Source organism: Pseudorasbora parva, chromosome 5, assembly GCF_024679245.1.
Source record: "Pseudorasbora parva isolate DD20220531a chromosome 5, ASM2467924v1, whole genome shotgun sequence".
Lineage (NCBI taxonomy): Eukaryota > Metazoa > Chordata > Actinopteri > Cypriniformes > Gobionidae > Pseudorasbora > Pseudorasbora parva.
This window is the reverse complement of record NC_090176.1, coordinates 35,034,340-35,057,340: the sequence shown is the minus strand read 5'-3', so window position 1 is coordinate 35,057,340 and position 23,001 is coordinate 35,034,340. Positions and strand designations below refer to the sequence as shown.

Below are 23,001 nucleotides of genomic sequence, written 5' to 3'. Positions count from 1 at the left end.
TATAGCTCCTAAGGAAAGTATAGTTGTTATAATTTATACGTTTTTAACTAAAAAGGTTATTAAATGTAGCCTATAACTTTGCATGGGTGTATTTTAAAGTAAAGGGCAAGCTATTTAATGCATTGAGAGGTTGACTGACTAAAAGAAGCTGTCATTTCACACAATAGCAGCGATCCACTGAGACCTGCCATTCACATGGCAGAACGTATAATTGAAAGGTATAAACAGAATTTAAAATAGAGGAAAATGAGGATGGTAAGTTTAAAAGTGCCTAAAATAATGGATTTCTTTCACCATGTGCCCTGGAACAAACAAGTAGATAAGTATGCCTAAGGAAGACCATGAGGAATTGTATTTGATCTACTGGAAAGTATAACTGCAGCTAAAATGCTGTTGTTAAAAACAAATGCGGTGTGCCGACCTTTTGATGCAGAAAACCAGTGTGGTTGCTTCTGATGAGTGGATACGGTTTGTGGGCAGATTACTTAACCACAGACAGTGGTTCAGATGTGAGGTTGAGTTTATACTGTGTACCACTTCACCCTTTTGCTGTAATCAATTTCAGAGAAGCTCCCTGGAGGTTCACCGGCAATATGAGAGCCAAAGCTTTTTTGGCAGTCTGATGTATCTTAATGGAGAATGCACTGTCCCACTCTCATTTGTGCTTGTCAGGTGAAATTACTTCTGCTGTATACAGCAGATATGGGACAATTAGGCATATTTTGTAACAGATTCTGTGTGGAAAACCCTCAAATAAATTTCTAATTTGATGTAGATGCCCCAGCAGTAGCATTAAGGATAACATCAGTTAATTAATTATTAGTTAAAGTTAAAGGGTGATGGATATATTGGCTATGTCAGAGTAAGGTAAATGCTTGCACAAAGACAGACCTCTGTTGCTGCAGATCTTGCCATCTGGAGATGTGCATCTCCGCTTACTCTCCCATGGGCTGATGTCACACTGGAATTCACATTTATCTCCATGCCAACCAGCCGAGCAGTAACAGTTTCCACAGTAACACTTTCCATGGCCTGAAACCGCGAACAGGGAGAGAGAAAAGAGAGAAATTCAGAGTTTTCGGATTTTTAAAGAAAATAGTTCATTATCTTCTTAGAGCACATGCAGGTGGCAATGGCATTATGTAAATTAGTATGTCATTTAATTTTCATTGATAACCTAAAATGGAACAGATATTTGTACTTCTATAATATACTGGAAAAGGACACAAGTCTTGCTTTCAAAGAAATCAAACTTATATTTTTAATAATTTAACTTTTTTAACTAACGTTTTTCTCACCCCATTAAAGTCCCAGTGAACCGGAAGTTACAACTTACTTTATTTCAGTGCTGTGATGTATTTCCAAGTGAAACAAAATATTAAATAGAGGACAGGGTTTTACTTTAGCGTTCCTCCTCTTCAACTCTCGCTCTTAGCAGACTAACAGTTGGAGGGGAGTGATGAAGGATATTCAAACCCAAGCTTCCGAACTTCCCTCATTGGAAAGGGAACGCCATTCCAGACCGGAAGTTACTTTTCAGATTTTGATAAAAGATTTCTGTCTATTAACTTGCACAGATTAATTGTTCACCCTAGGACCTGGACCTGTGTGTGCTAACAAAGTAAAAAAAAAAACATTGCTTTTGATTTCATGAGGAAATCGAACAAAATCTGACGACAGTGGTAGTGTATAATTGAATCCTTTAGCTCTGATCACGCTAAAAATATATCAGATTTTGAAATACTATATTTTACAGGCTAGCTGTCTAATGTGCATGTTCCTGATCCCTCTAAAAAAGGATGTAACTTCCACCATTTCAGTAAAAATGAGTAAGGAAAACAAAGGTCCCACTTGATTTATACAATCGAATGAATACACATGTGTCCAAATACTTTTTAAGACTACAGTTGAATCTAGATCACACTGTGGTCATACCTCCACACACTTCTCCAGAGTCTTCATCCAAACACTCGCTGTCATCACACTCGCAGTAGCGTCCGCTGATCAGGCCCTTCCCATCGGGATTACGGCACATGCAGCTGCCGCAGTGACAGGTGCCTGTCGGCCAGATACATCAATGTCAAAATACACAGATTTCATGCTGTCACGCATCAACCACACTTCTATATATGAAGACACTCACAGACTCACACAAAAACACCCAACCTAAGGCTATATACACTAAAGAATTGCATGCCATTCAGAATTAAACTGAGAGTGAACTTAAAATCTGTAAGTGGATTTTTAATAATTCATGTTTTAACTTAAGTTTTCAGTAAACATCCTATCATAAACACACATAGCCCCCAACCCCCCACAGAAATGTATATTCATTTAAAATTAATAAATATGTAAATGTATTTATATGCATATATCATTACACAATACATGAACTAATGTTGTCTAATCAGTTGAGAATAAATACATGTACTATATTTTGAAAATCAATCCTGATGAACAGCACTTTCATGTACACACGCGCCCTAATGCCATGGTGACACATACCAGGTATATCTGCAAACCAGCTGGGTCTAAAGCTAATAACATACAGACACATCACCTAAAGTTAATGTTCAGGTCAGTGTAAAGGTTAAGTACAGGGTTTGGGGCAAATTGTGAAATGCAAGCAGGCTAGGCCACCCAGAAAGAATGTTAGGACAACTGCACCCTATGTATTTTGACCTTTTCTTCTAATATCTTAAGGCCCTCATGCAATACAAAATGTCAAACATATTACCTGCATTGGAGCAAACTACACCCTGGGCATTGCGGCAGAGATCTTTACTGGTTTTGCTGGAGAGGGAACATTTCTCCTGGTACTGACAGGATTCCCCAAACCAGTATTCATCACAGAAACACTTCCCACACTTGCATACCCCATGATCTGTAGTGGACATATACAGATTACAATTATTGATTGTTTTGAGCAACATGCAGTCATGATACAGAACCACACTGTAAAAGTAAATGGGTTGATAGCAAATGATATTATGTCGGAGGAACCAAAAAGCTCCATATGAGATTGATTTTGTGATTAGTAACACGTTTGTAAGGTGTTTGGAAAGGTGAAGGGCAGGGTGATGTGCAAGACATTAGCACTCTCCATGCATACATGCTTGAGAGAGAGGATAGAAGTTATGTGTGTGTTTCACATGTGTGCTTTTCACAGCTAAAAGGTGTTGAAGATTTCTTATGGTCGATGTTCCGCACAATAGGTATTATACAATTGAATAACTCTATAAACTAGAGGTCTGCCACCTGAACAGTGTAAAAGAATTTTATATTTTTACAATTCATTAAAATGAAAAAAGGCCATCCTAGGTGTATATGACACTCTATTTAGACTAACACAATCTGCATTATGTATATATACAGTTAAAAAGAAATCCGGACTCTTCCCAGCTTTATAATGGCAGGGAATGGCAGCCCAAAATTTGAAAACCAAAACAGTGCATCCATTCATTATAAAAGTAATCCTTCCGGGGGTTAATAAAGGCCTTCTGAAGCGAATCAAGGGGTTTGTGTAAAATAAATGGTATGTCGGAAGCTATAGATATTTTACTTTATAACATGTTAAATATGTATACTTTTCTTACAAAAAATGTTTTTTTCCTTTTCAAATTCTATTGTATTTTGGTGCAAATTCATATTGTGTGATATGATAGAAGTTAGCGAAATGAGACACATGCCAACATGAATTGTTGACAATTCATTGCTTGACATCCTCCTGAAATTATGAAAAAAAAACTGAAAATACAAAATGAAAGGCCCAATTTTTTAAAAGAAAACTTTAAAAAAGTGCTATTCAATCCCATTCCTAGAGGGCCATGACCAGCAAAGTTTAGTTCTAAGACTAATCATGAGCGAATGTAATAATCAAGTAATACTGAAGACGATAGCTATGTCCGAAATCATATACTCTCTTGAGTAATTACATCACAATCGCTAAAAAATTATGTTCTGAATGTAATCCGGATGTGCTATATTCGCCATGTGACCTTTCAGTATCAGTTGCTTTGTTTCACTGCAATTCAAAAATCTTCTCTCATGGACTAGTAAAGTGTCCTTACAAAAAGATATACTTCAAGTACATTTTATTAAAGGGTTAGTTCACCCAAAAATTCAAATTTCTTTTATTAATTAATCACTCATCCTCATATCAATCCAAACCCGTAATACCTTTGGAGTTCATTTTTAGAACACAAATGAGGATATTCTTTATGAAATCCAGGAGCTTTTTGATCTCCCTACACAATTACCACTTTCAAGGCCCAGAAAGTTAGTAAAGACATTGTCAAAATTGTCCATGTGATTGGACAATACAGTGGGTTCAACCTTAGTTTTATTAAAGCGATGAGAATACTTTTTGTGTGCAAAAACAAACAAAAAATAATGACTTTATTCAATAATTAGTTCTCTTCTGTATCAGTCTCTGATGCTGTTCACATATTATATGTCAGAACGCTAAAATTTACTCCTGCGTCAGCACACACACACGCATTGTGATGCTAACGTGAACAGCGTCAAGATACTGACATGAAAGAGAAAAAAACAGTTGAATAAAGTAGTCTTTTTATTGTGTGAGCAATTTTAAAGGAACTGTATGTAAGAAATGTATTTCAATTCAGCATAAAATGGCCCTAATATTCTAGACTTAAATCATGTTAATTTCAAATACTTATATCACTGACAACAGTAGTCCGGCCAGGATATTGTCATTTAAAAGTTGTTGTTGCAGCCCTCAACTGATGTTAATGTTGACATGTTGTGTGTTGGCCTGAACACCACCATCCACCGATCTACCAATCACAAAGTCAGTTGTGTTTCAGCATCCGGGTTGCCAGCTCTGCTCATTACCATAGCTGTAGCTGCAAATGTTCTTGCTGGATATTGCGGCCTATCTGGCAACCTCGAGTCAGGTGGGAGGGGGAGAGGGGATACATCGCTCTACAGTCATTTGAAAGTGATTGCATACCAGTTTTGGCCACAATCTTGTATACACTTCCTTTAAGTATATTTTCTAAGAAGTACATAAAGTATATTTTTGAGAAGTACATAAAAAGTAGATTGAAGGTATATTATATTTAGTTTCAAATAAGTATACTAATAGCTCATTTGAATAAAACTTCTTTTTTGTAAGGATGTCCATTGTATGCACAATCTCGCTGGAAGTAGTAGGTCATCCAGTACTTTCTACCTTTTATCAGTACAGTGAATTCAGACATACTTCTTCGCCAACTGTATAGTAGGGAAGTATGCGCTTTTGTCCTTGATTAGCTGGTTCTTGGAACTAAACTATCTGTTATGGCACTCCAGGAAATGAATTGAATAGACCTGGCTTAGGTTATTCATGAAGTTCTGCAGGTCTGTGCAACCACAATATCAGGGTCAGTATTTAACTTTAATGCTTCTCACACCATGGAATTCTTGTTGGACAGACAGAAATGGATTTCATACCATGTAATCAAATTCTGTCTTGCAGTCTCAAAACTCCAACCACTTATTTCTATTGCTGATTTGTGCACTTTGTGTGTAGCCTACTGAATAATGATAAAGTTCACTTTTAAAGAAAATTCTAATACAAATACTGAAATAGTATTTTTTTCATTCATTTTCCACCGCTCTTTCTTTTCCGTCTGGCACCTCTTCTTTCAATCTTTCTCTTCAATCTGCATGCAAAAGTCCCATAAGAGACAAGAAAAAGAATTCTATATCAGACCATTATGATTGCCTATCATTATTCTTGACTCCATGGATGAAAATGCATTTGTGCACAAAAAAGGCAGATAAAATATGTACACAAATACATCCTGTTATTGTAAATTCAGCTCCTTTAGCCACATTCTGAAGTGTCATCCTCAATCACTCCCTGCACTAATCCATCATGTAAATTTGATGTCGTCTTCAAGGGCTATCCATCAGTCCTTAACAATAGCCTTGTTCTGCTCCTGTACTCATTATCAGAGAGTCTTGGCTGCTTGTCACAAACATTCAGTGTTTTATAGCCAATCTGGAGGGAAAGGCAAGATTTATGCTAATACCAAATGGAGGAAACATCTATCTTGTGCCCTATAGTTTAAAAGCAAATTGGGTATTGGAAATGTTAAGCTATGAGCCATGCAATGTTTATTTAAAAAAATGTTATATATAGCCTTTGGGTTCAATGTGATCTTTTAAAAAGACATTCCTCATTACTGAATCAGGCATGTTGTTAGCAACTTCTTGTTCAGTGTGACTCGCACAGTTTCAGACATTTCAGATCGGACATTACATATTCTTACAGAATAACCTATATATATTCTATATATAATTTTTAGCGTTTTCTTCCTTTAAACCTTTTCAAGGGAACCAGCTTTGACCTTTAATGTATTTTCAAATTAACAAAGAGAACTCCAATGAATGACATAAAGTATAAGGGACAAATTTTTAAAAATAAAATAACGGAAATTATATGGAGATGGTGCCCTTTTATGAGGCTACTTTATCTTTTTCCACCATATGTTGACCGAGCTACTGAATAAAAACTAAAATAAAATAAAATAACATATTAACCATCTCAAGCCGACTAACTTAGCTAAGGCTCTCTATAAGTTCTACCCGGACAGGTCATCTGAATCCCCTAAACCTGCTTGCTGTAAACCAGTATAGATGACTCTAAAAACAGGAACAAAGCAAAAGTAAAAATTTCCTTTTTCATTCCATTCCTTTTTCATATGTTCTTAAAGGGGTACTTTACTGCTGGTAATATGTGCTTTCAATAAAACATGGCTGCCTATACAGTATAAAGGCAATTTTATTTTATTTTAAATCAGTGCTACCTGATTAGAGAAAACAGAAAAAAAGGCTGCTGTCTTCCCTTTTGCCAAAAAGTAACTTCAATACCTATAATGCAATGGGCAGGTTGCCATCTTACGAAAGCTTTTTGAAAATTGTAAATATAGTGTAATGGCTTCTTCTGCTGTGAGCATGTAAGGCATGCTGCTTCTGCACATACATGGAATAACCCTTCAACAAAATACAAAATAGACAGTACAAGCTTTTGATTGAAGAAAAAAGTTGCTACATTGGCAGACATGCATACTTATTACTTAAAGGGATAGTTCACTTTGAAATTAAATTTTGATATGTTTTAGCTTACCTCATGGACATCCGAGAGGTAAAAACTATATAAATACTGTTCGTTTTCTCACACAAACCGCTCGTTTCGTGTCTTAGGCCATCAGTGTGTACTTACGATGGGGGATTGTTTCATTTGGACTTCTCTGTGTATGCTCTTTGAGGTGGTGACCATAGACCTGCTTTATGTGAGGCACAGACAAGAACGGTTTGACCTAAAATGATCAAAATTGAAACAACTGGGGAAACAAATACATCTCGGATGCCCATGAGGTAAGCTAAAACATATCAAAATTTAATTTCAAAGTGAACTATCCCTTTATGCTTATTTATTTCACTTCAGCCTTCTCTCAGATCCATAGCTTAGACGGCATATCCTCACAGCAACTATATACAGCTTGCTCCGGCATAAACACATTGCATAAATTATAGCTAATATAGAGATGAGGAGGAAAAAAAAACACAACCACCTGAGCATATAGTATGATGAATTAGTATCATTTTTATCGCAATGTCAAACCCTCTATTCTCATTTTTGTATCTGGAAGTCATTTGGAACTATAGATAAATTACAGAGCATGACACATGTAGCTGTAATTAGCCTAAAAGCACGCACAAAACAATTACGAAAGAAGGTATCGCTGCTGGTGAAAATATTTGCTAACATTGCAATCTGAATTTGTTAAATATGCTGCTGTTGTATAAAAGCAGTATATAGCTCCGTTTCAAAATGCTTTATAAAAAGCCTATTTCACTTTTAAGAGTTCACATGCCAGCAATGCTTTGTCTCTGTATTATCACGGCAACTACATTGTCTGCTTGCTGCTTCTCCTGCATAAATGCAATATTGCATGTTCACTAGCTGCTATTATGCTTAGTAATTCATTAAACAGGACTGCTAACATGATTTTAAACCTTGTGTATGGTTACTTCATAAGGAATTGAAAAAGCAGACCACACAAAATGCCGATGCTATAGCATAAGAAAGACCGTTCACTTCTCTTAGTTCACTTAACTTCAGCCAATTTCTGAAAGCTCTCCTCAGACTGCTAATAGTCTCAGGAACAAAATATGTTTGTCCAATCATTGCATTCAGTTCGAATGCATTAATAGGAGGACCTACTTGCCTGTCAACATATGTATTTCCATACAGGCATCACAAGTCATCATCAGTGTGTTTCATGAGGCTATGCAGAGATGTTGACAGACAGTCACCAAGCACCGCATACAACAGCAGCCAACTTTTACAGTTCCTCCTGAACCAAAACAATGAGCCTATGCCATAACTAGGCTACCCTAATTATGAGATGGAAACCCATGAGCGGTTCACATCCTCAGACTTTTGAGTTTCTTTTGAGTTTCTATAGCAACACTATCAACAATTAAATGAATCTGCAGCAGTCAGGTGATTAAAGTCAGCGTACTTTTACATTCATTATTATTGTAAATGTTGTGCTTTTATGCTTTTACACATGATGTAATTTAATGCAGTCTCTAGTGACGCTTTGCAGAGCGCTCTGAAGGGAGGCAAGGATCTTATGTTTTTAAAGCTATAGCTTGCTATTGCTAGCCTTTCCGAAATTTCCAATCCTACCTTTAATATATCTGTCAATTAGACTGTCTGTGGGCAGGGATGCAAATGCGGAAGTATAATCTGTTCACAAAAGCCCCGAAGCTGTCAAATAAACATGGATTTTTCTTTCTAGATAAACAGGAATCAGTATACATTGTTAATTTACAAAGCGGATTTAATGGGTGAAATTACACTTTAACATTCCTAGTTTGTTTTGGAAGAAATCTGAAGCCAGACTTCGATCCTATACACAGACACAAATACTTTGACATTAAATTACCAGCCACCCATATGTGGGAGGATGAGATTGGTCCTTGCTGTCCACTGTGTCCCTGCTTCTGTGCCACCAGGGGCATAATTTACCCCCTCCCTGCTGATGGGCCAAGGCGACCATAGCCCCGCTGTATGACTCACTCTAAACAGCTGTGAACAGTATTAATAGGTGGTGTGTCCTCATCAGATAAATTGTAGATGGTGAGCAGATTAATGAGTCATCAGATGCTAATGATTGTTCCCATTTCATACAGTGCAGTCCATGTTAATACTGAAAAAAGTGTGTGGTGTGATTAAGAGAATGCATGACATGAAATTGGACGCAAATGAAGGTATCCCTTTATGTAAACCGTCCAATTTAGACAAACCTATCTACAGACAATTTAACGTCAATTACCAGTCATTAGAGGATTAATAGACTGTTTGTTTATTTAATTTTTTTCTATAAATTAATATTATAATTAAATGTCTTGTTATACAAGAAACACATTTTCACAGAGTTGCAGACAATGTTGTCTTTGAGCATCTAGATCATTTTTGGGATACACATTTTTATTCAGTAAATATAAATTATTTGTTTTTTAATTGAAGCTGCAGACTTTTTCCTCTTTTTCAAAAGTTTTTCAATCTTGATCATTGCAAAAATTCAGCTTGGATATGATCTTATCTAACCTATGCAAATTGAAATCAGTGCCTGCCTAATAGTGCCTTTAGAGACAGCAATTGATTGGACTGTGAGTATAAAAGCTTGTTCAGATTAATAGTGTACACAAAAAGGAAATACACTAAATCCTCCAAGAAAACAGAAAGGAAAGCATAATATTCTATATTACATTAAAAACAAAACAACAACAACAAAGCCTGGCCAGCACCACTTAGACATACTATGAAATTAATCTAACTAATCTAAATCTAAATGAATCTAAGTTTAACACTGGAATGGGATAAAAAGTGTAAAGAAATGGAAATGCTGCAAGAAAATTCTGTAACACTTTTTTAATAAGGTCTCATATGTTAAAGGTGCACTACGTAACTTTTCCGTCCGCTATAGGTCCCCTATTCAAAACAAAAGCATAGCTTGATGATGGCGAGTTTGAGTGCAGAATCTTGGGACATGCAGCGGGACTTTTATTATGCCACAGTCGCCGGCGCCATTTCCGGTCAGGAGGTAACGCAGCTCTGTTTATAATATTAGATACATTTGAGTGTGTTATACATTTGAAAATTATGTTATTAATTACGTTACTTTTGTGCGTTCGCTCGCTGGTTGCTTTGACACTTGTTGTACACTGCAGTAAGAGTAAAGTGTTTCTGCAAAATCAAACAATTTAATGCATGATATGACGCAATTGACAGGCGACCCTCACACATCCCGGTTCCTTGATTAAAATAGTATTTTTTTTCACAATTTACAAATAGGTATTCAACTTAACAAAATATAACAGTGGCTTAGTGGCTTTTTTGTTGTTGATATTTTACTGATTTTCTTTTTTACATAGCGCACCTTTAAAATGAGTTACATTAAATAACATGAAATAATATTTTTGCAGCATTGATGACATTAAATTACAGTATATTTTTTATTAATACAAATGTTCATATTCATGTAATTTCATATTAACTAACAGAACTTTTATTTTAGTAAATGCTGAGATTAACATTAGATCTCATTAATAAATGTGGTACAAGTATTGTTCATTGTTAGTTCATGTTAACTAATGTAGTTAACAAATTTGAACATGATGAAACCTTATTTTAAAGTGTTACCAAAAATTTACAAGGATCTACAAAAACTGACAAGATTTATTATGCTTCATATATTAATCATTGTTCTATGAAGTTTGCATGTTTTATTTATTTTTAATCTACACAACCTTTTAGTAAACCAGGGCCTTTATGTGGTAGCTTGATCTTGAAGACGTTTTTTCCACTTAGCCTGTTAAACAGCGGCTTTGTATAAAACAAGACAGTGAGGTAATTATTTCCCCTAGTTGTTCTCCTGCTTTGCGTTGTAGAGCGTGAAATGATTATGTGCTAGGCTAGGCTGGGTGTGAGGGAGACATCTGTCCTGGCTAATAATGCTGCATACCTACAGCAGACCTGCAGCGATGAAGACAGGCCAAATCATCTAAAGAATGAGGGTCACTGAGTCTAATAAGTTTATAGACAATCTATGATTTATGGCACTTGTCAAAGCTGCGGTCTAGCATTTCAAGCTGTAGTGCTCATATGGGAGATGTGTGTTCATGTCTGGCCCATGTCATGTTCATCTTTTGCCTATTTCCTCTCACCTGACATTTGATTGTGTGTTAATTGGATGAAAGACCATCGAGGAAATTAAAGTGTCATTTTGGCATCATCATTCATATTTGCAGTGAAATGACACAGTGGACACAATTTCCTCTTCCACTGTATCCCCAAGTGTATTGACCTGGAAGGCATGTGACCTTTTTGTGTAATTTGAAGTTTGGATCAGACCTGCAGTCCTGCATGAGCTAGAACCCACACCATATGCTGACAGAAGCTTGCTAGAATGCATATGTTATTTCACCTGTTGTAGTCAAACTCCTTGTTCATATAATCTCACTGGATTGTTACTATATTTGTAAAAAGAAATGGAAACCTGATATTTCATCAGCAATTACAATTTTAAAGTATCTTTCCAAATCAAAGGCTTCAAACCAGAATTAGCATCCAGGTTATATGATACATTATTCCTTTCCAAGAACACTCATTTCCCCATCAGAGTGTTCTAAGGAAGAACAGATTCAAACAACAAAAAGATTTTTCGAAAAAGCACAGTTCCACTGGGAACTGAAAACATGGGATATCACTCTTCTGACATGCTCACTCAAGCACATAAGAAAAAGAAACTTAAGGGTACCATAAATCACAGGCATCTCAACTGATATATTATATATACACTCACATAAAGGATTATTAGGAACACCTGTTCAGTTTCTCATTAATGCAGTTATCTTATCAACCACATGGCAGTTTGCTTTAATGCATTCAGGGGTGTGTTCCTGGTCAAGACAATCTCCTGAACTCCAAACTGAATGTCAGAATGGGAAAGAAAGAGAATTTAAGCAATTTTGAGCGTGGCATGGTTGTTGGTGCCAGACAGGCCAGTCTGAGTATTTCAAAATCTGCTCAGTTATTTGGATTTTTACACACAACCATTCTTAGGGTTTACAAAGAATGGTGTGAAAAGGGAAAAACATCCAGTATGCAGCAGTCCTGTTGGAATAAATGTCTTGTTGATGCTAGAGGTCAGAGGAGAATGGACCGACTGATTCAAGCTGATAGAAGAGCAACTTTGACTGAAATAACGACTTGTTACAACCGAGGTATGCAGCAAAGCATTTGTGAAGCCACAACATGCACAACCTTGAGGCGGATGGGCTACAACAGCAGAAGACCCCACCGGATACCACTCATCTCCACTACAAATACGAAAAAGAGGCTACAATTTGCACAAGCTCATCAAAATTGGACAGTTGAAGACTGGAAAAATGTTGCCTGGTCTGATGAGTCTCTATTTCTGTTGATACATTCAGATGGTAGAGTCATAATTTGGCGTAAACCGAATGAGAACATGGATCCATCATGCCTTGTTACCATTGTGCAGGCTGGTGGTGGTGGTGTAATGGTGTGGGGGATGTTTTCTTGGCACACATTAGGCCCCTTAGTGCCAATTGGGCATCGTTTAAATGCCACGGCCTACCTGAGCATTGTTTCTGACCATGTCCATCCCTTTATGACCACCATGTACCCATCCTCTGATGGCTACTTCCAACAGAATAATGCACCATGTCACAAAGCTCAAATACCGCAATTCCTCAAATAAAGACCGCGGCCTTTATTTACCTGAACTGCCGATGGGAACCGGCTTTTTTTTGAAGCAGGCTTTTATTACGGGCAGGCCTGTATTTCTAATTCTATCTGTTTTAAATATAATTGCTTTATGTAAACCATTTTAAATTTAAAGTGATCATTCCAGTGGACATATATCATTAATTTTTAAAGAAACATTTGCAAAAATCTCACCATACAACAAAATAATACGCATTTTTTGTAATTTCGCGCGCAGCTCCGCATCCGAAGATGAACGAGTTCTCAGCGAATCTAGCCGAGCATAACGTCTCATCAAACCGGCCCCCAGTGTGCACAAATCTATCTATCTATACTCATACACACAAAAACAGGCAGGAGAATCTCAGATAAGACAAGACCAGACAAAGATCTCAACTAAACAAAGGGAGGATATATACACAGAGGTGGGTAACTGGAATACTGCTGTGGAGCCGGTGTGATAGAGGAACACAGTGGAGCTGGAGGGATGGAGGGCAGAGGTGTAAATAGAAGCCAGGAACCAAAGTGACGCCTAATCAAAGTGAAGACGGGACGAGGGAGCGTGGTGAAAGTGGTAAGATGATGGCCCACAGTGGAAATGATGAAGCATGGAGCTAAGGTGAAGTCCATGGGTTGGTGGAACGAGGAGTCAGAGGCTCTGTGGTTAGAGGTGAAGATGGGTGATCCTCATGCTTAGGTGGAGCTGGGGTCTGGAAGAACCGAGATGAAGCCGCAACAGTGACAGGACTGACAGGAACCAGGGCTGGGGGAACTGGCTGGCTTTAGTAGAGGAGGTGAGAGGAGGCAAGGGAACCCTGAGCTGAATAGAATCACTGAGGATACAGTAAACTCTGAGCTGGATGGAACCAGTGAGGATACAGGAAACACCTTGAGTTGGGTGGAACCAGCGATTCAATGTATTAATCTATACAAAATCCAGAGCAAGGTCAATAGAGACCAGCAGCAGCTCACCCTCAGTGATGGGAGAGTGGGCAGGGCTCAATTCCACAGGCATCTGTTCCCTCTGGTGAGGTGAAGGTTGACTTGGCTCTTGGTCTAGAGTGGGGCTGTTGTCGTCCTCCGCATGGCCGATGATGAACGCCGACCGGTTGTTCACCAGCACCCACTCTACAAATGCAGCAAAGTCATCACGACAACCATTTTCTGGGAGGCGTGCCCAGTATAGTGCATTTGGCTAGCCAGATGTAGAAATCCAAGAGTGTGATCCTTGAGGCTTTGCTGCTCGACGCAAAGCAGCTGGATTATGGGTAAGTCCATTTTCTCTTGTATCAGCTCCATGTCCTGTCATAGTTTTGGTGTGGTAATTAATTGCATGATGAAGAATTATTCAGAAGAAACCCGTTTTTAATATAATATTCCAACTCAGGCAAGCTCAGGAGAAAATACAACCATATAAAGTCATTGCAGAACAAAGAACATAATGTACTGAGGGCTTATATGCATAGAGATAAATAAAGTAGAAAAAAAAGACAGGTGTGACTGACTAATTAAAGGTTGAGTGTGTAATTTACCGGCATCTAATCCCCTCACCCGTCCCTACTTGTGGCTAGAAGGGATACAACAACGTCCGGAAGTGAGCAAAATCTCACGATAAAATAACAATAAATAAATTTGCTACTTATCAAATTATGTCTTTTTAACGTCAATACCTACTCCAAACCTAAACCTACCCTTACAATAATAAAAATACAGTAATTGACGTTAAATGATATAGTTAAAGGTGCCCTAGAATGATTTGATTTGAAACAATATGTTAAATTGTTCTCTGATATCTACATAGGGTATGTGGCTTATTTAAGGTCATAAAATGTCCTGATACAGTTTTACAGGTCCATTTACAACCCTATAAATTGTCCCTAGGATGTAATGCTCTGTTTTTGCCTTATTTGGAAGGGTCATGAATATTAATGTTGAGCTCTGCTCTGATTGGCTTATTTCAGCAGCTCACAGCAGTTTAGCTGTTCAGCTCGTGAGTCCTGACCTTCCTGACAGAACACAGACCGACTAAATGACACACTTTAAGCAAAACATCTCAAATGGAGATTGATAAAATGCAGCTTACTTGTTTATTGGTGATTTTAGATCATCCGCACGCGAGAAAGAGCTTGCGTTTGTGCGGTTGCCAAATTTCAGTAATTAAATCCCCCAAACAGAGCTTTTCTGTGGAAAGAATACTATCCAGTGTTTTACCTAAACATGTCCAATCTGGCAACCATATGCACGTGAGCTCTCTCTCGCGCATGGGCGATCTGAAAACACCAATAAACAAGTAAGCTGCATTTAATCAATCTCCATTGACTATCATTTTAACTTATATGGTGGAAAAGGTGACGTTTGCTAGAAGGATCGCGTGAACGATCTGTACGCAAAGTATCTACGGTTGTTTTTTGTAATACAAAATAATATTAACCTTAGACATTAGACACACTATTTAGTTTTGTATGTTACTTGGAGTATCCAATTGTTACCGTACTAGCATCTTGCGTCATCTAGACAATGCTGTCTCTCTAAAAAACTTTCAATTTAATCAGAAATTGTTTAAACAGCTAGTCAATAAGTGGATAAATGACTTACTGCTTGCAGGAATATAGTTGCCCCTTTCTTCAGTTTAAGACGCTGAGTAAAGCTTGCTTGAAATGGGCCCGAACAAACGAACGATTTGTTGTGGTATCCGATTATAATAAACCTCAACCATGTGTCATGAGAGCCGTTTTTGCTATCTTCGAGTGTCTTGTTTTCCATCAGTAGATTTGGCTTGTTTGGACAGATGCAAATGTTGGGGGCGTGCATGATCCCCAACGCTTACATCATGGTTGGGTTTATGTTGCGAAGCACTTTTTTTTCTGTTGAGTTTTTGATGTACGAGATTTACATAAGAAATAGGAGGCAATGGTGTTTGAGACTCACAGTATGTGATGTCCATGTACTGAACTCTTATTATTTCACTATGGCAAGGTTAATTCTATTTTTCTTTCTAGGGCACCTTTAAATTACATAATATTGATGTGCAGTAGCTGCATCTGTCTACTGAAGATGTCGTCTGAGACCGCAGAGAGTAGCTAGCACTATGTAGAGCAGTTTGTCCGTTTAGGGCTACTGTAGAAACATGGCGGTGCAAAATGGCAACTTCACTCTAAGGGGACTGGGATAATAAAAACACAACAGTTAATTATGTAAGGTCTTTATACACCACTGTGAACATAGTTAGGTATATTATATTGCATTTATGTCAATAGATTTTCCTAAATATTACACAGTGGACCTTTAACTAAAAGAATAGGCAAACAGAAACTGAACAAAGCACCGAAGTACTGAACCAAAACACTGAAACTAAACAAAACAGAATCATAACCTAGACAGTAGCTGAGAAAACTATTATTTTTACAGATGGAAAAAAGCTACAGAGAGAAAAGTAGAGCCAGCACTGTGCCAAATCTTTCACGTGGCTCCTTGAAAACTCAATTAACTTGTTTTGGGAGAGGGAAAAATGAGTGAGAAAAGGGGAAAGGAACTGCCACGTTGAGCTCTGTCCCCATAAACTAGAAGAAAAAAAGCAAAACCAGGTCACATAAAAAGGGAAGAAAACTGTGTAACTGTGCTCCATTTCCCCCGTTTGTAACAATTAAAATCTCATGCAAATGCTTGTACATGTGGATTTTCGTAATATTCAGTAACAACAAATGAATAGGAAATATTCACATATGTTAAACATGTAGCCTGTTGAAACACTGGAGATGCAAAAAAACAACAAAAAAAAAAAACAAAATTCACACACAGATGGTGACCAGCTGTCAGGTAAAACATTTTATAGCTATATGCACCCCAATTTCTTTGTTTGCCAAGTCCTGGTTTGCATTCATATCCCTGGGTCAAGCCATGTTGTCATGTGTATCTGCTTGTCAGTGAACAAAAACAGGTGTTTTAAGGCAAAATGATTTATGGAGTCTCCCTAAACCAATACAAACCTCCAGAGACCGAGACAGGCGTTTCTTCTTAAGTCTCTGAAATTTTCTCATTAAATGCTCCACCTATATTGCAGCTCTTATAATGAGAAATCACATTATTAAAAAAGGAAATAAAGATAAAAGGATGGCTGACAATAATACATTCTGCTTATTGTTAGGGAATAATTTTTTTTTTAAATCGCTGGTTATGGTTATAAAACTAGAGCATGTAAACAAGACCTTAAATGCCCTGTATGCTGTATGAAATTACAAGATGCTGTTTCAGAACAATATGCAAACAACACTGCTCAGCTTGACATCTTGCTATCTTTGTGTAATGGTCAAAAACGACTAAACAGAAGGCAAAAGGAAAGCACAGCCTCTCTCACTATATTTGTGGTTTAAATTCCACCTTATTTGTATAATGAAGTGATGGGATATGAACAATGGCACAATATCAGAATATTTTACAGGTCTAGAATATCCCCAAACTGCCATGAGCCAGAGCTGAAAACCAACGTATGGTTAAAGGATGAAATGTGGGGTATTTTGGCAGATATGCACAGTAAGTAGCCTTGATGTTAATAAGAAAAAAATGTTGGTCCATATATGGCCTCCATTTTCAGAATACGTAACCTTGAGAGAAACCCTATTATCAGCTACGGTCCAAAGCTAATGAGCTCTTCACTGGCTCACAACATGCCCCCAGAAATAAATTTTCTTTCTTTCAAGCTTCACATATCTCCATTAGTGGTCCTCAACATCTCATGTCTACAGATCAAAACTGAATGTGGAACAGAAATAGAGTGTTTTTGTTCAAAGTCTATCAGCTGGTTAGCTGTTCAAAAGTATAAAAATAAGTAGAGAAATCAACACACTACAACTAGAGCAACCGCAGGAAAGTAAATAAAAAGTCCATTAATTTTCTTCATGGAAAATTCAATTTTTAGATGTATTTATATGTATATACTGTATCTTGTCTGTGAAAGGCGTAGGACAATAAATGTTTGTCCAATCATTGAATTCGGGCTGAATGCAATGGTACAATACTTGTCAACGTATATATTTCCATACCTCCGCGCCTCTGCTCATGCACATATCATCGGCACGTTTCATGCTATACAGAGTTAGACAGACGTCAGTCACAATGACTGCAACCAAATCAGCAGCCACCTTTTACAGTTCCTCCTGAACTAAAACAATGCGCTTATGTTGCGTTTACGCCATAACTACCGTTATTTGGAAGAGAAGGAAACCTGTGGCATTGTAACTCGGAGCAGTTTGTGACTCGAAATTATGTGTTTCAATGGCAATACTATCAACGAGAAATAAATCTGCATCAGTCAGGTAGTACAGATCGGGGGGGGGGGGGGGGGGGGGTAACACACTGTACCTTTAAACTTCAAAAGGTGATGATTCTATTGTTAACACTGCATGTTTCAAAGAAAAACACAGTCCTGTTGCTTGTTCTACAAGCTTGCGCTTTCAGAAAAGCTCACAGCTAATGAATACCGGGCATTTATGCCAAACAATTGCTTATGATCTACTGTTGATTAAAGGTGTGGTTGCATGCGATTTCATTTTTTTGTTAGTGTGTAATGTTTCTGCTTGAGCATAAACAGTATCTGCAAAGTTACAGCGCTGAAAGTTCAATGCAAACGGAGATATTGTCTTTTAAAGTTATGGCAGTTTATTGCCTACAACAACGGCTGGTTTAGACTACAACGTGCTACTTCCCGGGTTGATGACATCATAAACCCTTGCTAGTCACAGCAGATGTGAATTCTGCCCGTAATGGTAAGGGGGGTGGCGATTCCAGACAACCTGTGCTTGACACTTCAGCCAATAAAAATACATGAAACTACATTTGGCTATCTAAACAATCTAAGACCATTGCGTTTTTCGGAGGGATGGGCTTCAGAGAAGCAGGAAGCAGACGAGCCATTCAAAGGACAGTAGAAAAAGCGGTGTGGAATAAAGGTAAAATATAAGAAAAATACGGCGTTTAAAAAAAGAAAAAGAAAGAGAAAGAGAAGTATTAAGACATGTTATACTGTGCCCCATAAACACAACCAAGCCTAGAAAAAAACACAGAGCCACCAATTTAATTCTGACAAACATTTCAAATAAGAACAGTTGCATTTTATGCAGGGGTCTCCAGAGTATCCACTTTATTTTTGCTGTTCCATATGTTGCCACCTACTGTCAGAGAGTGAAACTGCAGTTTCATTTAGCAACTGGATGGAAAAGAAGCTAATGTGCAGTCTAAACAATAAGAATAATCAAATTAGTATGATTTTCTGAATTATAAAGTTGTTTAAATCATAATTTTTTTATTGTCATTTTATGGTTTGGATGTTACTCTAGAGTGCAACATCTAGACTCTAGCCCCTATAGCATTCATTTTATCTGTGCAGGTTCAGTTCATGGATTTAGTTTATGGCTTTGACCTCTTTACTGAAAAAAAAAAAAAAAATATTGAAGTCAATGTAGTAAATTAATGCGAATAATGCTTCCAACATCAAGGCAGTTTGAAAAGTGGACAGTCACTCAATAGAGTGTAAGTATCTTACACTAGCACCACCATTGTGTCCATATAATTATATAAGGTGTATAAGATGTTTCGAAGCCATCAGCAGGTTATGGAGCTGTCAGTCGAGTCTTTGCTAATAGATTTCTGTGGCCTCACAACAAATTTTGCACACACTCACCATCCAGTGGAAACTACTGAAATGACATTTGACACCATAAAGAAAGTATCTGTGAAAATTATCCTTTGAAGTGGTGTCTACAAAATCTTTAAAAAATGGAAAAAAAGAGGTTGCTACAGAACAACATGGCACCTAAACAGGCTCCTTTGAAAATGCCTGTGTTTGTCTGAATAGAGGCACTGTGAAATTCAAATGAGACCTTCTAGCTAATGACACAATATTGGATGGAACATCAAAGGCCTTCACAAGCTGGATGTGTGTCTTGCACACGTCTACAAAGACCTTTTTTTCTCCTTTCATTTTTTTTAATACAAGATGCCAGATATTGAAACCCATTCATGAGTAACTGGTAACTGAAGTGGGAATGGTGTGTTGAAGTAGTCTGAGGCCGCTCTTACCTCCACAGGTCTTCCCATCATATGTCGGACAGACCCAGTCATGGCATTCGCATCGCGGTCCATAGAACGTTCCAGGTTCTGTGACCTTGCATATGCAAATCCCACAATCACACTCGCCACTTCCGCTACAGATCAACCCGTCGGAGGTCCGACAGCGCCTCAGTGATGATTCAGGGGAGATCTTACACTCTCCACCCACCTGCCTGCAAGACACAAGAGCGTTCAGTCACCTCTGTGACCTTTGCCTTCTACATCAAACCTCTGTTCTTCCCATGCAGGTGAACATATGCCAGATGTTGGATGGGTGGGTGGTGGTTTGTTATCCTCCTTTTCAACAGTAATGACAACCAGACTTCCTTTTGCTTTCTGTAGGAAAAAGCTTTCTGAAGATAGGCCGTGCAATGTATCACATTTTGGCAGATTTTATCTCTGTATCTTCTTATAAGCTTGTAAGCTAATATTTAAAGATAACAAATAGTCCTATGAGATACATAATACAATATAAGGTCATGTGGAAATGACTAGTGCTAGTGGAGCCATGAGTCATTAAGATATCATTCTGCTAGAGGATTGAGACTCACAGAGAACAACAAACTCATGTCTAGACACTGTGAATGTAAATGTTTCAGGTAAAAAAAGTAATAATGTCAATAAAAAAGAGGATTTATGATTCTGTACAATTGAGGACATTTATATAATATAATAATTTAATGGCAGTGTATGCCAGCATACACTAAAACAGAAATTGTTCTTAAGAATTTCATTAAAAAAATAAAATAAACTACTGAAAACAAATGGCATACTGTATTCCACTGTTTATTATTTTCCTACCCAAGTTCCCCTGTGAGAAACGTTTCATTTGTTAGTGTTTTTACATACCTCTCTTGCTTCTCGTCTCTGCAGTTGACCTTTCTCACATTACAGGGTAATAAAAATACTTTTGTGTTTTTATTTTTATTTTAAGCAAACACTATTCAGGGGCTTGCTACAATATGGTTGCACTTACATGGAACAAGTCTGTCAGCCACAAAGAACATATTCACTCTATGATTCCAGAATCTGTCTCTGATTATGTGCAATGCAGAAAGAGCATACAGTAAACATGCATTGTGGTACAGAAGTGATAGTATTGTGGTGAATGTGCACCTGCTATGTTTAAACCACTTAAGTAAATTGCAAAATTACCATCACACAATTGTGGACTTTTGCCAAACCCACAGGAAGAGTTTAAAAAGGTGCATATGTTGCTGATTTTAAGGAAATACTTCATGCTCTATTAGGTAAAAGCTGTCTTGAAGGAGCACCAAGTAAAACAAATAAATAATTGCTGGCACCTTCCCATAGCTGAGAATCAATACAGAAAAGTAAATAGCTTAAGAATAGCTACAACCCTTAAACTAGTTCTGCAGCTGTGACTACACAACAGAAATGTCCCTGTCTGTAAAAATCCAGTCTGTCAGCAAAACATGGTTGCACAGTGGAAAAGTCAAACTGATTGAAAAACAACACTGCTAAACTCACCTTAGCGACTGCTGTAAACTTCCTTGAACGGCAGAGAGCAAAATTAGAAGCAAAGAAACTAAGACGGAGTTCACCAAAGTCTCTGCATGCATGTTTAGATCCCCACCAGAAACCTGAAGTGAAGTGGCTTCAGGAATTTCCACTTTCCAAAACAGAGGGAGAACGGGCTGGCCAAATCCAGCTCGAACGGTTCAGAGGCCAACAGCGCTCTCCATATGAATGCCTTTGATTAGTTGTGACTCTCTGTACAAAGGCAGGAGCAAGAGATAAATTGCCAAAAAAAGAAAACTTGGTCACCATAATTCAAAACAGTTGTTCATACAGATGATTGAGAAGATTTTAACTTTTCAGATCCAAGCACTGCTGTCCTTTTCTCCTATATCTCACAATTAAAATGTTATCTTTAATAGCTTGTATGTATTGTAAAAGCTGATTTGCTATAACCTCAATTATATGCAGGATATATACAGGATGAAATTGAGACAGATGGCTTTTAAATAAAAAATATATTCCAAGACTACTTTGAGCTGGGATTAATTTTACTATATGCAATCATTCCAATTATTCTATCTATTTAAGATTTAATGTCCATCTAACTACAAACCTGTTGCTTGATCCATCTTCTGTAGTTCCATGTCAGCAATCCACTTTCCATACATGAATAAACATTAAATAATTTTAAAAATGAAACAAATATACAGTACCAAGACAACATGACCCACTCTGTATAACATACATTGTCATCAAGAATAATTTGAAGAATTATTGTTACAATTGTCTTACAGATTTTGTGTGAAAATAAATCATAAAAGTGGTTCATTTTATTAAATAATCTTAAAAACGTATGGGGTGTCACACATGAGCAAAAGGCATGCTTTAGCTAAAATAATGATTTTAATAACGCCTAAGTTAATGTTAAAAAATATCACTTTAGCAAAGTTTGAACTATTGTCTGTTTATTTTGATGAATACAATTATTCATTTTTGATCAATAAATATTCTGTCATTAAAATATGTTCATATAGAATCTAAAAAATATAGAAACAAAATCATTTAAAATAAAGTAATGGTTCTGAAAGCGTTGAAGGGGGATACCATAATAATTGAATATAGATTTACAGTAGTAACAATTATATCATCTCATTATATGATATGATTAATTTAATATCACAGGTTTAAATTGGTTTCATTATAAATATGGTGATTATCTATAAGGTGGACACCCTGATAGACAATCTGAATCTAACCATGTCATGTCAACAAATGGAGAAGTCAATCCGCTGTTTATCACGTTAATTATTGTGCCTTTGATCCAATATCAGGGGTGCATTTTACCCCAAATACTATTCTTTTACATATTCTTCAGTTACTGAAAAACTGTTGCTTTAATAACCTTGAACAAAACATTAACAAGACCTTTTCAAAATATAGGCCTATTTAATAGCGATTCTTGTTTGAAATCTACATTTTTAAAAACATAAAATATTAGAAGAAATGAGCGCAGAATCAACTGATGAAATGTTAAATGTATATTTTGAGAAGAAAAAAAAAACCTGACTGGATGATTATCCACCTATATCAATTTCACA

At 37.1% G+C, this 23,001-nt stretch overlaps 1 protein-coding gene across 1 annotated transcript in view; it reads right to left on the bottom strand.

Moving 5' to 3' along the window:
• itgbl1 (integrin, beta-like 1) overlaps positions 1-23,001 on the bottom strand; it is a 58,546-nt gene that overhangs the window by 34,988 nt on the left and 557 nt on the right. The window contains exons 2-7 of the mRNA XM_067444010.1: positions 22,017-22,059; positions 21,413-21,655; positions 19,892-20,094; positions 2,738-2,884; positions 1,936-2,058; positions 892-1,032 (exon numbers count right to left, since the gene is read on the bottom strand). Coding sequence (XP_067300111.1) covers positions 892-1,032; positions 1,936-2,058; positions 2,738-2,884; positions 19,892-20,094; positions 21,413-21,504 — 706 coding nt within the window. The 5' untranslated portion in view covers positions 21,505-21,655; positions 22,017-22,059. The remainder of the gene's footprint in view (positions 1-891; positions 1,033-1,935; positions 2,059-2,737; positions 2,885-19,891; positions 20,095-21,412; positions 21,656-22,016; positions 22,060-23,001) is intronic.